The sequence below is a fragment of the Pelophylax lessonae genome, assembly GCF_965119305.1.
Source record: "Pelophylax lessonae genome assembly, contig: HAP1_SCAFFOLD_1375, whole genome shotgun sequence".
Classification (NCBI taxonomy): domain Eukaryota; kingdom Metazoa; phylum Chordata; class Amphibia; order Anura; family Ranidae; genus Pelophylax; species Pelophylax lessonae.
In genome coordinates this window covers 1-15,992 of record NW_028119021.1, presented here as the reverse complement: position 1 = coordinate 15,992, position 15,992 = coordinate 1, and the positions used below count along the sequence as shown (strand labels likewise).

General features: G+C 40.7%; 1 protein-coding gene across 1 annotated transcript; it reads right to left on the bottom strand.

Annotated features, from left to right (window-relative positions):
- Nucleotides 1-4,123: 4,123 nt before the first annotated feature.
- On the bottom strand, nucleotides 4,124-14,314 carry LOC309544162 (ubiquitin carboxyl-terminal hydrolase 40-like; the record flags this gene model as incomplete). The annotated part of the gene is made up of 6 exons (XM_082276531.1): nucleotides 14,179-14,314; nucleotides 13,259-13,345; nucleotides 10,140-10,250; nucleotides 9,287-9,560; nucleotides 7,819-7,900; nucleotides 4,124-4,295 (listed from the first exon to the last, which is right to left on the bottom strand). Coding segments are annotated over exons 1-6 (831 nt in total), but the record flags the coding sequence as incomplete, so codon positions are not given.
- Nucleotides 14,315-15,992: the final 1,678 nt, after the last annotated feature.

Genomic DNA, 15,992 nt, shown 5'->3' with positions numbered 1-15,992 from the left:
AGAGAGAGAGAGAGGGGACAGAGAGAGAGAGAGAGAGAGAGAGAGAGAGAGAGAGGACAGAGAGAGAGAGAGAGAGAGAGGACAGAGAAAGAGAGAGAGAGGACAGAGAGAGAGGACGGAGAGAGAGAGAGGACGGAGAGAGAGAGAGGACGGAGAGAGAGAGGGGGGAGAGAGAGAGAGGGGGGAGAGAGAGAGAGGGGGGAGAGAGGGGGGAGAGAGAGAGGGGGGAGAGAGAGAGGGGGGAGAGAGAGAGAGGGGGGAGAGAGAGAGAGGGGGGAGAGAGAGAGAGAGGGGGGAGAGAGAGAGAGAGGGGGGAGAGAGAGAGGGGGGAGAGAGAGAGGGGGGAGAGAGAGAGGAGAGAGGGGCGAGAGGGGGGCGAGAGGGGGGCGAGAGAGTGAGTTTGTCACCGTAAATTTGCCCATTACAAGGTATACAAACAAAAATGACATCATTAGTAATCAGTAGCTGGAACATTCAGGATCTGAACACTTCAGCCTTCGGTTTCCAAAGTAAATGATCCAGATTTTAAGCAAAGATTATGTGAGACAGACATACAAATCCTCCTAGAAACATGGACCCGGGCACAGGATGAACCATTGGTACCTACTGGCTATAGGGAATTCTCTGTCCCCGCAAAGAAGGATAAAAACATCAAACAGGGTCAGTGCTCAGGAGGAATACTAGTCTGCTATAAGAAGGAGCTATATGACAACATCAATGCAATCAAAAAAGGAGGAGAGCCACATCTGAGTATAAGAATAAGTAGCTCCCTCCTTGCCTCTCAGTCTACTATCTACCTGTGTGCAGCATACATTGCCCCACCAGAGTCCCCATATTTCAGACCAGACATCTATGAGGTCCTACAAAGCGAGATAATCTACTTCCAATCCCTGGGACAAGTGCTCATCTTTGGAGACCTCAACACTAGGACAGGAAGGGAAAAGGACTATATAAGTCCTGATGGCAACATGTACATACTGGGCCCCGCAAATTATTGTCACATGTTGATACAGATACAAAGAAACGGCTATGACAGTACAACCAACAAAAATGGAAGAAAATTGCTAAATCTGTGTCGCAGTCTGGGGCTCTACATCCTCAACGGCAGTACCCAGGGAGACTCTCTGGGAAGGTACACATTAAACTCCCACGTAGGCAGCAGTGCGGTAGACTATGCTATCACAGATATGAACCCCACACTCATCAATGGCTTTACAGTCACCCCACAAACACACCTGTCAGACCACAACCAACTACAGCTATATTTAAATCTTCTAACAAACCATCACCAAAATGCCACTGGATTTCTCTCTGCAACCTGGCATCATCATTTAAATAGTCCAAACAGTCTACCACAAAATACAGAGAGGTAACTGACAGACCTGACATTAAAAAACAGCTTGAAAACTTCCAAAACAACAACTATGAGGTAAGCCCACGAGGTGTGAACCAGGCAGCAGAGGACTTTCATAATATACTACACACCATAGCAGAAACAGCCCAGCTGAGAAAAGTCAACTACAAAAAACCATCCAACAAACAATCCAATAAATGGTTCGACAAAGAATGCAAAGCATTAAGGAACACCTTAAGAACAGCCTCCTTAAACAAACACAGAGACCCCGACAACACTGACCTAAGGATAGCCCATGGCACCCTTCAGAAAAAATACAAAAAAATCCTTAAAGAAAAAAAGCAAAACTTCATCTCCAACAACCTGCAACAGTTGGAAGAGGCATTTCAGGAAATCTCTTTCTGGGAAATATGGAAGAATATTGGCTCAGCACCTAGGAAAAACAACCTCCACATCCAAATGGTGACATCTGGTTTAACTACTTTAAGAACCTCTGCAAAGATATTCCAGAAGAGGAGTTAACTGTAGAACAAAAAGACATCATCAAAAGACTAAATGACAGGGAGGAGGGACAGAGAGGGGGAGGGAGAGAGATCATATATATTTTTTTTAAAGTGTAAAAAAAAAGAGAAAATAAATAGGAAAAAAAAAAAGAAAAATCAAGGCGCCCTGTACCCGTTAGCTCGCGTGCAGAATTAAACGCATATGCAAGTTGCACCCATAAATGTAAACCACACGTGAGGTATCACCGCGATCGTTAGAGCAAGAGCAATATTTGAGCTCTAGACCCCCTCTGTAGCTCTAAACTGGTAACCTGTAGAAATTGTTAAAATGTCGCCTATATGGATTTTTAATGTTTGTCGCCATTCCACAAGCGTGTGCAATTTTGAAGCATGACATGTTGGGTATCACTTTACTCAGTGTAACATTATCTTTCACATTATAGAAAAAATTGGGCTAACTTTACTGTTTTATTATTTTTTTAATTAAAAAAGTGAACTCAGGAGATTGTGAAGGCCAGGGCAAAACCTTCAGTTTACGCCTCTTGATGTAATCCCCCGTGGATTTCGAGGTGTGTTTAGGATCATTATCCATTTGTAGAAGCCATCCTCTCTTTAACTTCAGCTTTTTCACAGATGGTATCAAGTTACCATCCAAAATTTTCTGAAATTTTATTGAATCCATTTTTCCTTCTACTCGTGAGATGTTCCCTGTGCCACTGGCTGCAATACAACCCCAAAGCATGATTGATCCACCCCATGCTTAACAGTTGGACAGAGGTTCTTTTCATTAAATTCTGTGCCCCTTCTTCTCCAAACGTACCTTTGCTCATTCCGGCCAAAAAGTTAAATTTTAACCTCCTCGGTCCACAGAACTTGTTTCCAAAATGCATCAGGCTTGTCTATATGTTCATTTGCAAAGTTCAAACGTTGATTTTTGTGGTGAGGACGTAGAAGAGGTTTTCTTCTGATGACTCTTCCATGAAGACCATATTTGTACAAGTATCTCTTTATAGTGGAATAGTGTACCACAACTCCAGTGTCTGCCAGATCTTTCTGGAGGGATCGTGCAGTCAAACGTGGGTTTTGAATTGTTTTTCTCACAATCCTGCGAGCTGTTCTGCCTGATATTTTTCTTGGTCTTCCAGATCTTGCTTTAACTTCCACTGATCCTGATGACTGCCATTTCTTAATTACATTCCGAACAGATGATATTGACATCTGAACACGCTTTGCTATCTTCTTATAGCCTTCTCCAGCTTTGCGAGCGTCAACTATTTTCAGTTACAGTTTTCTAGACAACTGCTTAGAAGATCCCATGGTGCTGATTGTTGGGGCAAGGTCAGATGAGTCTGGGCATTTAAAACCTTTGAGATTAACATCACCTGGTCTTCCCAGACGATGATTGAGAACAATCCATGACACTGGCAGGTCTCAGCCTTGCAAAGGGGACAGTGCATGCTATAAATTCTGCAGGGTGCCCAAACTTTAGCAGACGCCATTTTTTTGTTTTCTGTAATTTTGAAAGTGTAAATGATGGAAATAAAATCTAACTTTTGTTGACATATTATAAGAATGTCTAATCTGTAATGTGATGCCTTTTGAAGATTTTTCCATCTTTCCTTGGCTTCTTTATGAACATTAATACAAATTTTTACCTGGGGTGCCCAAACTTTCGATCCCCACTATATATATATAAATATAATGTGTGGGGGTTCCAAGTAATTTTCTAGCAAAAAAAACCAACATGATTTTAACTTGTAAACAACAAGGGTCAGAAAAAGGCCCGGTTCAGGAATGGTTAAGGACCCTCGGGTGCAAGCCATCCGATCCCGGTGATTTATTTATGTTAAGTTTTTCAAGCTTAGTCTATCTTCTGGTAACCATGAGGGTGCTTCCTGAGGTGTTTTATTTTATTTTAACATTACAAGCTGGGTTAGTGTAGCCCCTCCAATTCTAAATGTTCTTCCAGCTCTTACCACTTATTTTGCCAGCTTTTTGTTGCCCTGTCTCAACTTTTTTGAGGCATGTTGCTGCCATCAATTTCAAAATTACATGATTTTTCGCAAAATGATACATTTTCTAATTGTAAACATTTGATAGGTTTTCTATTTTCTACTGTGAATAAAATATGGGTTTATGAGATTTGCAAATCATTGCATTCTGTTTTTATGTAGATTTTACACGGTATCCCAACAAAAGACAAGCAACGGGAAACAGATACATGAAAACAGTGTAATGAGCCTGCAACGAAGAACAATGAGATCACCTCAAAAACGGTTTTTCTCAGGTCTGCCACAGTCCAGCGTCGATCTACACTTATCTCCAATGTGCTGTCTCCTTGTAAGACCATTGGGTGTAAAGCACCATTTTCAAAGTGATAGCAAGATGAAAGGTGAAGATGTAGGTTCATCCGATGGACTTCTGTGTCGGCATCCTTCCTGCATGGGTGGAAGATATCATCAACAACATTAAATTTTGTTGGCTCCACACTTAAAGGGAAAGTCCATGTTTGTAAACCTTGTATTAATATTACAAATATATCATATGTAACAAAACATGAAATGGCACCACCCAATCTGTCTAATTATTTACTACAACTTTTATGGCCTTTTCTATACAGTACATTCCAAATAACATTTATATAACTGACCAAAAATTTAAATTCCAAAAGGTTGGTAATATGTATACCGATGAATAATTTTAATCAGGTTTCATGAAGAACTGTCAAAAAAAAAAAATGGAAATGCATATTTTACATTTAAATTATAATTAAAACTTTTTTCCATTTAGGATAGAGAAGAGACTAAATAGAACCGGGTCACTGGTTTTTTTTGCCATTTGTGTCCCATTCAAAAGATTTCTCTTCACTTCATGTCCTGTGGACAAAACAAGGTACCCCTGACATCACAGACATAATTCTTAGGGTGGAGTGATGTCATTATGCCAGAAACCAGGAATGAACTGAGCCGCAATCTAAATAAGATACAGTGTTGCTTACATTGCTGATTACAAATGCTGAGCAATTTTCACTTAGTGCACAAACATATTGCACCAATTTTGCGAGTGCTTTTTGTGTGTATGTGTATTAAAAGTTTTTTTAAGCAGAAAGACTAGGATCTTGTCTTGTGTATTTGCCTTATATGGTGATGATGATTATGGGGTTTTCAATGCAATCCGTACCACGTTGTAAAACATTCTTGCATGTACTAAAGCACTGTATGACCTTGTATAACATATGAGGTCCACCATAGTGTGGGAGTCTGTGTCCAAAAAGGGCGAGAGTGATTACTGAAGGGTGAGTTTTAGAGGACTGTTGCACTCTAGTTGATATTTGTGCAATCCAAGTATTGAAGAAAGACATTTTTTTGCACTGTGAAGTGCTTTGAACAATTGTATGAAGCACATGAGGCACTGTGTATAAACTTTGGATTACAACACTTTAAAAAAAAAAAATAAAGTGCATATGAACTTCTTTCATAATTTATACACCCTAGGTATAAAGTTATCACCATCTGTGCTCTAAGCCTACATTATTAATTAATGCATCTCATAAAATTAGAATACCATCAAAAAGTTAATTTATTTCAGTAATTTCACTCAAAAAGTGAAACTCATATTTTATGTAGATGCGTTACACACAGAGTGATAGATTTCAAGCATTTCTTTCTTTTAATTTTGATGAATATGGCTTACAGCTAGTGAAAACCCAAAATTCAGTATCTCAGAAAATTTAGATTACTACATAAGGGGAAAAAAGAAAAAGAAAAAAAAAAAGCATTTTTAAATACAGAAATGTTGGCTTACTGATAAGTATGTCCATGTACAGTATATTATGCACTCAATGCTTGGTCGGGACTTCTTTTGCATAAATTACTGCATCAAAGTGGCGTGGCATGAAGGCGATGAGCCTGTGGTACTGCTGAGGTGTTATGGAAGGCAAGGTTGCTTTGATAGTGGCCCTCAGCTCATCTGCATTGTTGGGTTTGGTGTCTCTCATCTTCCTCCTGACAATACCCCACAGATTCTCTATGGGGTTTAGGTCAGGCATGTTTGCTGGCCAATCAAGCACAGTGATACCATGATCATTAAACCAGGTATTGGTACTTTTAGCAGTGTGGGCATGTGCCAAGTCCTGCTTGAAAATTAAATCAGCATCTCCATAAAGCCGGTCAGCAGAGGGAAGCATGAAGTGCTCTAGAATTTCCTGCTAGAGGGCTGCGTTGACTTTGGACTTGATAAAACACAAAAATGTTCATTTAATTTGGAAATCAAGAGCCCAGAGTGTGGAGTAAGAGTGGAGAGGCCCCGATATATCAGAATCAGCTCCGATATTTCGGAAAAGTGCTTGTACCGGAGTGATGCCTGCAGCTAGAGGCCTCACCCCGGTACCGGCGTCCATAGCCGACGGTCTGCTGTCTTGTAATGACAGCCGATGCGGCCGAGAAGCCGCTCGGCTGTCATTACAAGGAGCGGGAGGGGATGCCCCCCCCCGCGGCTCGCCCGGGTCTCTCGTCCCACCCGGAGACCCGGGCATCCTACCTGCACGGCCTCCGAAGGGAAGACCTAATCAAAGCTGCATTTGGCTCTGATCTGGTCTCTCAATGAAAAAACTGGAAGTGATGTCATGGCATCACTTCCGGGTACTCGGCGCCAAATTAAAAAAAATGACAGCATTCAAAACAGCCAAACTTGGCGTTTTGAATGCTTTTGAGTGCAGAGGAGGGGGTTTAGGGGTCTTTTAGACCCCCAGATCCCTCCACAACCGTACCGGTGTAAAAAATAAATAAATAAAAAAAAAACATTTTTTTTAAATGTCCGAAAATATCAGGCACATATCGGCTGATACAGATATGCAATGACCTACTAGCCAGGCCTTAAAATTACATTTTGAGCCCTGCATACAGTATATATATTTTTTGTTAGTTTTGTAGGGTAGGTAGAATTGCAATATATATATATATATATATATATATATATATATATATATATATATATATATATATATATATATATATATATATATATATATATATATACATACATACACACACATACACTTTTTATATGGTTGTCATCCTCTTAGATGGTTGTCATCAGAACTTGGCAAGAAAGGCACAAGAAAGCAAAGTGTATTATACTGTAATAATGGTCTTGCTGGTCTATTTACGATTAATGCGGCCAACGTCAATGCAGCAGTACAAAAATCAAGCTTGGAAGGGGGCCACGGGCCAAAAAGGTTGGGAATATTGGTTTAAAGCACTGTGTAGATTATGTAACTAACTTTTATGCTAAAAGGCATAAATGAAGAGAAATATGAGAACTGTCACTGGTGATCTCCTTCTGAAAATGTTAGTTGCCTAGCTGTGTCTGGATTTACTGGGTTCTGAGTTATTAACCCAGAATAAGTATGGGGCAACAGAAGTCAGAACTGCTAATTTGGATAATTGTTGCAGGCCAGTGACTCAACATATAGTAGTCATGGGACCAGCATAAAAGCAAAGTGGCTAGAATATTCTGGAGAAATCAAGACTATTTATCTCAGAACAGGTTTCTGTTCCTTTGTACCCTGTGCCATTCTTTGCAAAACATCAAGTAGCATCTCAGTGAATATATGCTACTTGTCTTCACCATGGCCAAATAGTGCTTCTCAATCCCAGAAGCCAATATTGGTACACATTCTGACTCCATGATCTATAGTATGATGGCCATCCCCAAGATGATGGGCTTCCCAAAATTCTGAATATAGCGTGGCGTGCTACTCAAGCGAAGGCAGGATAGTCAAAATACATTAAAGAAAAAACAGCTCTGATGCATGGAATTTGATTTATGATCTTGAAGGGCATAGATAGATATGACGTTTTAAGTAAGGAAATGGAAGTTAACCTTTAGAAAGAAAGGAGTGAAGGGATCATTAAATGGAAACTGATTAAAAGGTTAAATGCAACTAAGAAGCAAACTTACCTTTTCTGCTTAAGTTCCTCACTTATTTGGTTCATCTGGTGTATCATGTAATCAGGGACTCCAAACTGTGCATTGCCTTTAGCTGTCAATAAAAATATTATTACAAAGAGATTCTGTTACACTGGAATGGAGAAGGATTGGAACACTGGTCAGGTTTATATTGCTGTCTTTGTCCCTATTAGGGTGATTCATCCTCTATCTGTTCTGTTTAGTTATCACTGAGATGGCTTTTACTCATATGTTTCACCACTGGCCAAACTACAAGGTTCACCAGCTTGAGAATTAATCTCCAGGATCTGCGCAGGGACTGGTAATGTGTTTCTCTTTTTAGTTATCACTGAGAATGAAAGTGAAAAAAACTCCCAAATCGTGAGTGGTCCCCAGTATAGGAATAGCAGGGAAATTTTCCAATGAGGACACAAGTGCTGGTGACCCTGGTGACAAGTGGGAGGGATTTCCTCTCCCTTCCTGTTTTGGCTATGGGACATCCTCCCAGTACAAGTCAGTCACTTTTATTGCAGGATATTCATTGCTTTTAAAGGGACACTGACATGACAGATGAATTAAGGCTGCCATCGCTAGTTCGAACAACTTTGATGTTCACTTACAGCATGCTCATTCCAGAACTATGACTGCAACATATTTAAGTCAGACACAGTCAAGCACCTAGCAGTCGCAGAATGAGACCTGTAATAGCAGTCCCCATACTCCTCTCATCACAGAGTCACTTTAAAAGAGGTTTTTGTTTTTTGTTTTTTTAAGATCCATACTTACCTAGGTGGATGCAGCATCAGTCTGATCAGTCCCCCAGCACCTCTAACACTAAGTGATTGAACACTGCCGATCACTTGGATCTCACAGCTCCGTGAGCAGAGAGCGGTCAGTCAGCAGCTCTCTTACCCCCCCCCCCCCCCGCCCCCCTGCTCACCTGAGGGCTGGGCTGTGGAGGGGGCGGGAACGGCTGCCTCAGGCTCTCAGCAGCTTGGTGAGAGGCTGCGCCGGGTGCCGGTCCAGGCATGTGGGTGGATCTCGACTCCATTGGACCAGCTCTGTGGTCCAATGGAGTCGAGATCCACCCACATGCCTGGACAAGTTTTCCTGACACCAAGAGAAAAAAGGTGACGGGGAAGAACCTCCAACTGACTGACACCCTCCGATCTGTTCCTGTGTGCTGGGTGAAGGGGGGTGTGCCCCTTCCTTCAAATCAGCTCTCCCCACTGAAATCTGCAGTGTGTTATTTCAGCTCTCCACTCTCTTTTTTCTATCAGCTCAGACAAGCTTTAATAATTCTGGACTTTGAACAGCTGTAGAGAAGAGAAGACTGAAGATAAACAGGTACAACTTATGGAGGATTTGTTTAATCTCTGTGTATCATCCGAGGCCAGTCACTTCACTAGGCATATGGAAGGCTTTACAACCACTTTAAACAAAGGAAAGGTTATATTGTAGATACCTATTACAGACTTACCTTCTTTAGGTCTCTTTAGTTGGCTTTTGCGGTAGAAGAGCATATATGCACTCTCTTTTCCCTGGAACTGTTTCTCAATTTCCCGTTCCTGGATACATTGAACAGTCGAGTCATTGAAATCAAACCAGTGACTAGCACCTCTCTGTGGGGCTTGGATTTTTCCTGAACTGCTTGGCTTACAGCACTGAGGATCAGTGGCATTTTCGGTATGAGCTAACCCCACCAAAGATCCATCAGAGCTTAACTGAAAGACAGAGGGATGATTCTGCAGGAACTGTAATAAAAATATAAACATAAAATTATAATTTAAAATAACAAAAATATAATAAAAGACTTTTGAATTGCATATTTTAGTTGTAGTGGCATAAAATAAATGAACCTTGATATTACCAATGCATACTAATAAAATTACTTTTCTTGACACTGACAAAAAGATGCAATACTGAAAATACTATTGTTTTTGGACAGAGGGGAGGAGAGTTAAAGTGGAACTGAAGCCTTGACTTCACTCTTGCACAATTGTATAATCCATCGATCGACTTGGGTACAACCAGCATGTAGGATTTTTACATGCGATTATTGAAAGCGAAAATGGCCACTAGCAATAATCACTGCGTTGTCCCACCAGGGACAACTTCCTTCTCCCCTGCCAGCAGAACACAATAGCTCTGCAGGAGGTATTTTTCCCATCAACACAGAATCAAGCAATTTTCTTTTCTGCAACCTGTGGTTGCAGGAATGAAAACCACTTAATGTACTGTAGGGCCTGCATTAGTTTAATTTGTCATTGAGGGGTTTGTGAGCTGTGTTTTCCACAAATAATCCTTACTCTTATTTAGACTTAGTCCCGTACCTTACGGAGGGCTCCATGTTTCTTCCTATAGACCTTATTCCAAGATGATCCTGTGTGCTCCAGTAATTTCTGGCTCAGTTGATCCAGTGGAAGCATTTTATCTGCTCCAGCCTTTAAATTAGAATGATGATACTAGTTAATTCAGGTACATAGTAAAGCTTGTTGGCTGTATTGTTAAGGGGAAAGTCATATAATTATCAAGAATTCAGCTGAAGCTACATAAATATGTACTATATCTAAAAACCTAAATCAGAGAATGCATACAGTAGAGAATTCTGAGACACTATTAAATGAAGTGTTCGAACAAAGAGTTGTAACCAACATATACCATTTATATGGGCTTTCTAGCAGCTGAAGAGTCTGTAATCATGCAAAATAGATATCTATCCTGATACTATAACACACAGCACTGTTGGATTGGGACGACCCATGGGTGTTTAGAGCTCAAATCCAGGCAGATATAATAATAAAATAAATCACAAATTGCTGTTAAGAATCTTTTTTTTTTTTTTTTTTTCTTTAAAACACACCTAGTACTTGGATTTGTCTTTATGCCAGCCTCCTATGTTTCCCTGCATGGCCCAACTTACAAGAGAGAGAGAGGGAGGGCCAACAATAGCAATAAATTAGGCTTTTGTGTATTTACCAGTGCTCATACAATAGGAGCTTAATGACTCTAGGAGAGAGAAGTACGAACATAGTTTGGACCACCATGTATGCAATTTCTCATTCGCTGTCCTTTCAACAGGGGGTGTACATTGGATGGGGTTTTACTGCTCAAAAGAAGTGGAGGTGAAGGGCTACAATGTCTACAAGCAGAAAACACTGACAAATCCATAGGTAGGCAAGATCGTTCACATATAAATATTTCAACTGCATATTTAGCTGTTTGACTGCAGCTCAACTTTAAAGGGTAAATTCTAACAGGTGAAAAGTCACGAAGTAGAGCAAATTTACTGTAATACTGCAGAAAGTAGAAAAAAATACAAACCTAGGAAAAATTAATGCAAATAGTTATTCTTTCAAAACTGATATTGGTTCACCCCCAGAGGGTTGAAACACCAACTGACCACTTATACTTTTCAGGGACTATATTGGTGATGCCTATCCACTAGAGTTCTCAAACCAACTGCTCCCTTCCACAATGTCCTACTGCACGTGATCATACAGTGCTTTAATGTTGCTAATCCATGGTACTTATGTACCATAAACCAAAGGGATTCATTTGTACCATCTGTATAGCTATTGCTTGCTACTTTTACCATTTAATCGTAAGTAATTTTTTCCCTACGATATATCAACTATGTAGTTATGTGCATAATTCAACCTGTTGACCTTTAGTACTGAGTTTATATTGGAAACCAATATTTTTTATTACAACGAGGTATATGGAAAAAAGGATAAATCCGTTTTAGAGAAGAGATGAAGATGATGAGAATATATGGAGATGCTTTTTATGTAAGATGCACTAAATATAATAAAGTGGATCTCAACTAAAAAGGTGAAGATTTGCTATGTTATAGCAATTAACTAGAAATGTTAAATGTGCCTTTTGTCTAGAATTTCGCCTTGAAAAAAGAAATGCAGCAGTGTTCCTGGTATGTGAGGGTGCTTAGGCATTTCTGTATAGCTGTAGTGTAAGAATATCTAAGGCACATCTGCCTGCGATTGCTGCTTAATTCATGTAGATCTGTGCTTTCTACGTCTCTCAAGGGGTAAGTGGTTAGCACTTCCACCTAGCAGCGATATGGTCGTCTGTGCGATTCCCAACCACTACACTGGACACCAACTGGAGTTTGCATGTTCAACCTGTGCTTGCGTGGGTTTCCTCTGGGTACTCCAGATTCCTCCCACACTCCAAAGACATGCTGGTCGGTGTCTATGTATAAATATGAGTTAGGGACCTCAGATTAAACCCCCCCTTGAGGTTTAGGGACTGATGTAAATGTATAATATATGTAAAGCACTGCGTAAATCAATGAAGCTAGATATGTACCTGTAAAAAAAAAGAAAAAAAAAATCTCTCCTGCTGCTTTTCGGCACAGATTTAAAGTTCCCTTTAGGCAGGGTCAGCATACATTTTATGAATAATGTTCATGTAATAACCTAGCAAGTAAATTTGAATCAAAGCCATTGAAGGCCAAAACATTTTTTTTATTCATTTTGGACAGATTATGAAAAGGTTACTTTTACCCATCAGTGTAACATTTGGGGAATTTCCCTTTACACTTCCTGTCTATGGGCTCTTTCACACGGACGTTCCGTATGTCCGTAAATCACCCCATCCGTTTGCGGGTGATATATACGGACATAATGAATGTCTATGGGATTGCGGATGTCAGCGGATGACCACCCGCTGACATCCGATTTTCGTCCTTTCAGTTCCGTTCCGTTTTTTGGAACGGAACAGAACCCTATTTTTGTTCCGTTTAAAAAACAGAACGGATGCAAAATCGGATGTCAGCGGTGTCATCCGCTGACATCCGCAATGCCCATAGACATACAATATGTCCGTATATCATCCGCAAACGGATGGGATGATATGCGGACATACGGAGCGGATGACACAAGTGTCATCCGTGTCCGTGAAATAAAAAAAAAAAGTGCCGGAGCCGATTGCTATACGGTCCGCTCCGTGTGAAAGAGCCCTAAGAGAGTCAACAGAAACTTCTCAAAGTGAGGGGGATTTCCCTTTAGACAGCTGTACCTGGAACAGGTGTTAGCCTTGGAAGAAATCTGGTTGCAACTCTAAATTATGGATTTCACCTTATTTTCTCTATCTTGGTGACAATGATCACAATACAAACAGAGACGGGAGTCTCGTGAGCTGTGACACAGACATTAACTTGACAGAGGGCCTAACCCTTCCAGGTCTGTCCAAAAAAAAAAAAAAAGTTTAGCCTATAGATACATTTTAAGATTATCAGCAGAAGTTGGTATATACAACATTGAAGAATTATCACAGACAAAAGGACAGGCAGAATAAAAATAAAAAACTGAAAAAAGAAGGCTATTTTTTCAAATAAAAAAAGAGCCTTGAATGATTTGTGGAATTGTGCTAAACACATATCCTGAGAGCAATTTCCAAGGATGGCATAGTTTTGTGGGTATCCATCTACCTCTGCTATGATGGCAGCAAGTGTAACAGCTGGACAATCTTGTTCTTCCCCGACACCACCTGACACTGGCACCTTTTTTTCCTCTTCCTGTTAAAGGTAAAAATGTGTGAGTAAACAAGCCATCAAAAACAGAACACAGTGTTTGTTGGATGGTGATATAGTGCTATTAGCCCTATATTGTACAACGGGGGGGGGGGGGGGGGGTGAGTGTGTGTCTGTGACTGCAAGGGTAATTGTTTTGTTGTGCCCAGAGTTATGCTTTCAATTGATAGGCACACTTTGAAGCTGGGTGACAGGAAGCTAACAATGCAGAACAGTCAAGCTTTAAATTGACTTCTGAATTGCCTAATGGATAAACAGACTCAAAGTCACAAAAAAATAATATTTATTTTCATAAGTATAACTGCAAAATAATAGTAGTTCCAAATGTGTATAAACCAAAGAACAAACATTTCATATACTGCAGCTCACCAGCCCTTAGATGTAGTGGCTGCATTCGTTTTCTTTTTCCAGGCCCTTTCCCTTTATTTTCACATGGTAATCCTGCCTGTAACACACTTACTGTCTTGGATGACGACCCGTACTGAATGTACTGCATCTATATAGAAGCAGCAATGTCATGCTTAGGCCGCTTGCTACAAATTAAGACTACAGAGCACCTCTCCCCCTCCCCACCATATAGGGGTGTTCTGTAGTCCACATAAAAACCTGACAATGCTAACAAGTATAGGAAATTATCATTTTCTAAGATCTCTGTCAAGATTACCATGTATTTATTTTTTTTGTTACTTATGAAACAAAATACTTTCAATGGTATATTCAACAGACCAAAACCAATCAAGGCATTCATGGCCAGGGTTTACATACACTTTAAGACTGAAAGTAACACTAAAAAACAGTTTAGGAATGGAGATAGTCACCTGGTATCCCCAGTGTCCTAATTCATCCACATCCCGGATATAGACATGATAATGGCCTCCATAGCAACTTCCCTTGTGTATAATAACTGAGAAGAGCTCATACATTTGTACAGCATCATCCAGGTTTTGCTACAAAGTAAAACAGACACGTGAAACTTGAATAAAAAACAATTTACTATAGTTATTTATGTGATATAAATAAATATTTAACAAGAAATGGGAATATTTACTTTTTTATGAATATGTAAAGGGGTTTAAAAACCCACTTGTCAAATATAGTTAAAATATTTATTAGCAGAAACCAGCCCATAGTGGCAGACAATCATTATAAATCAACAAATGACATAGCGTATCTAAAAGTACACTGAAAAACTTGTACATCTCAAAAGGAATCTACAGTATTTATAAAGTAAAGCTGTGACCAGATTATGCACACTAAAATATTTGCAGGTTCTAAACAAGCAGTAAAAGCACGTCAAGTGCTATTGCACATGGGCTGGCTCAGCATAGTTTTTTTCATCATTTGTATACCGCTGTACGATAGCACCACCGTATACACAATTACAGCAGTGCACAACCATTCATGTCAACGACAGGATGTACACTGCAGCTGAGCTGCCAGGGGAAGGAAATACACCAGCAGTTACACTAAACAGGCTCAGCTGGCCCATATGCACAAGTCTTAAAACAAGCCATCAGTCACTTCTTTATCTACAAGCATTGTGGAGATACATTTTCAGAAGTTCACAACACAGGCACTGTGTTTTTCAATGAGAGCTGAATCTCGGCAGGCTGCCATTCCTCTAATGTAAACCATCAGCACATTTCAAAGCGGTTAGAAACCAACTGAAACTCACCTCAGAGTCCTTGTTAAAATGGTTGTAAAGCCTTAAAGAGGAAGTAAAGTCTCGTGCATAGTTTGTACCTATAGGCAAGCCTTCAATAAGGCTTACCTAAAGGTACTGTAAATATCTCCTAAACGTGCACCATTTAGGAGATATTTACTATATATGCAGCCAATTACATCATTGGCGCATGCACTCTGAAGGAACGGCCACTCGTACCGTTCCTTCAAAATCCGTTGACACGGGAGTGGGGGGCAGGGTCGAGTCTCACTGTCGGTATCAATAGACACAGCAGTGGGACCCAGGAGTGAGCCCGCACAGGTAACCCCATGGAAAGCAGCTTTCTGTGGGGGCACTGGATGAAGAGGAGGGAACTGGAGCGCCGGCAGGGGATCCCAGAAGAAGAGGATGGGGCTACTTTGTGGAAAACCATTGCACAGAGCAGGTAAGTGCAGACATGTTTGTTATTTAAAGAAAAAAACACAATCAAATGTTTACAACCACTTTAAGGACTTTTAGGGTCTTGTAGAATGAACAACTTTAAATTAACCGGTTGCCGACCGCCGCACGACTATATACTGCGGCGGTCAGCCCCGGCCAGGCAGAGTGACGTATGGATACGTCACTCGCCAGTCACTGACTTGCGAGCCTATTGCGGGCGGGCGCGCGCCCGCCGGTCACACTACGATCGCTCCTGTGAAGGGAGAAAGGCGGAGCGGCTTATGTAAACAAGCCGCCCGTCATTCTCCCTGGTGTAAAAATGAAGATCAGACGGTTCTACTATGTAGAACCATTGATCTTTGCTTTTACACCAATAGCCATGTCCCTGCACAGTTAGAAACACGCCCCTAGGACACACTTAACCCCTCCCTGTCCAATAAAGTTAACCCCTTCCCTACCAGTGTCATTTTTGCAGTAACAGTGCATATATATAGCACTGATTACTGCAGTAATGTCACTGGTACCCCC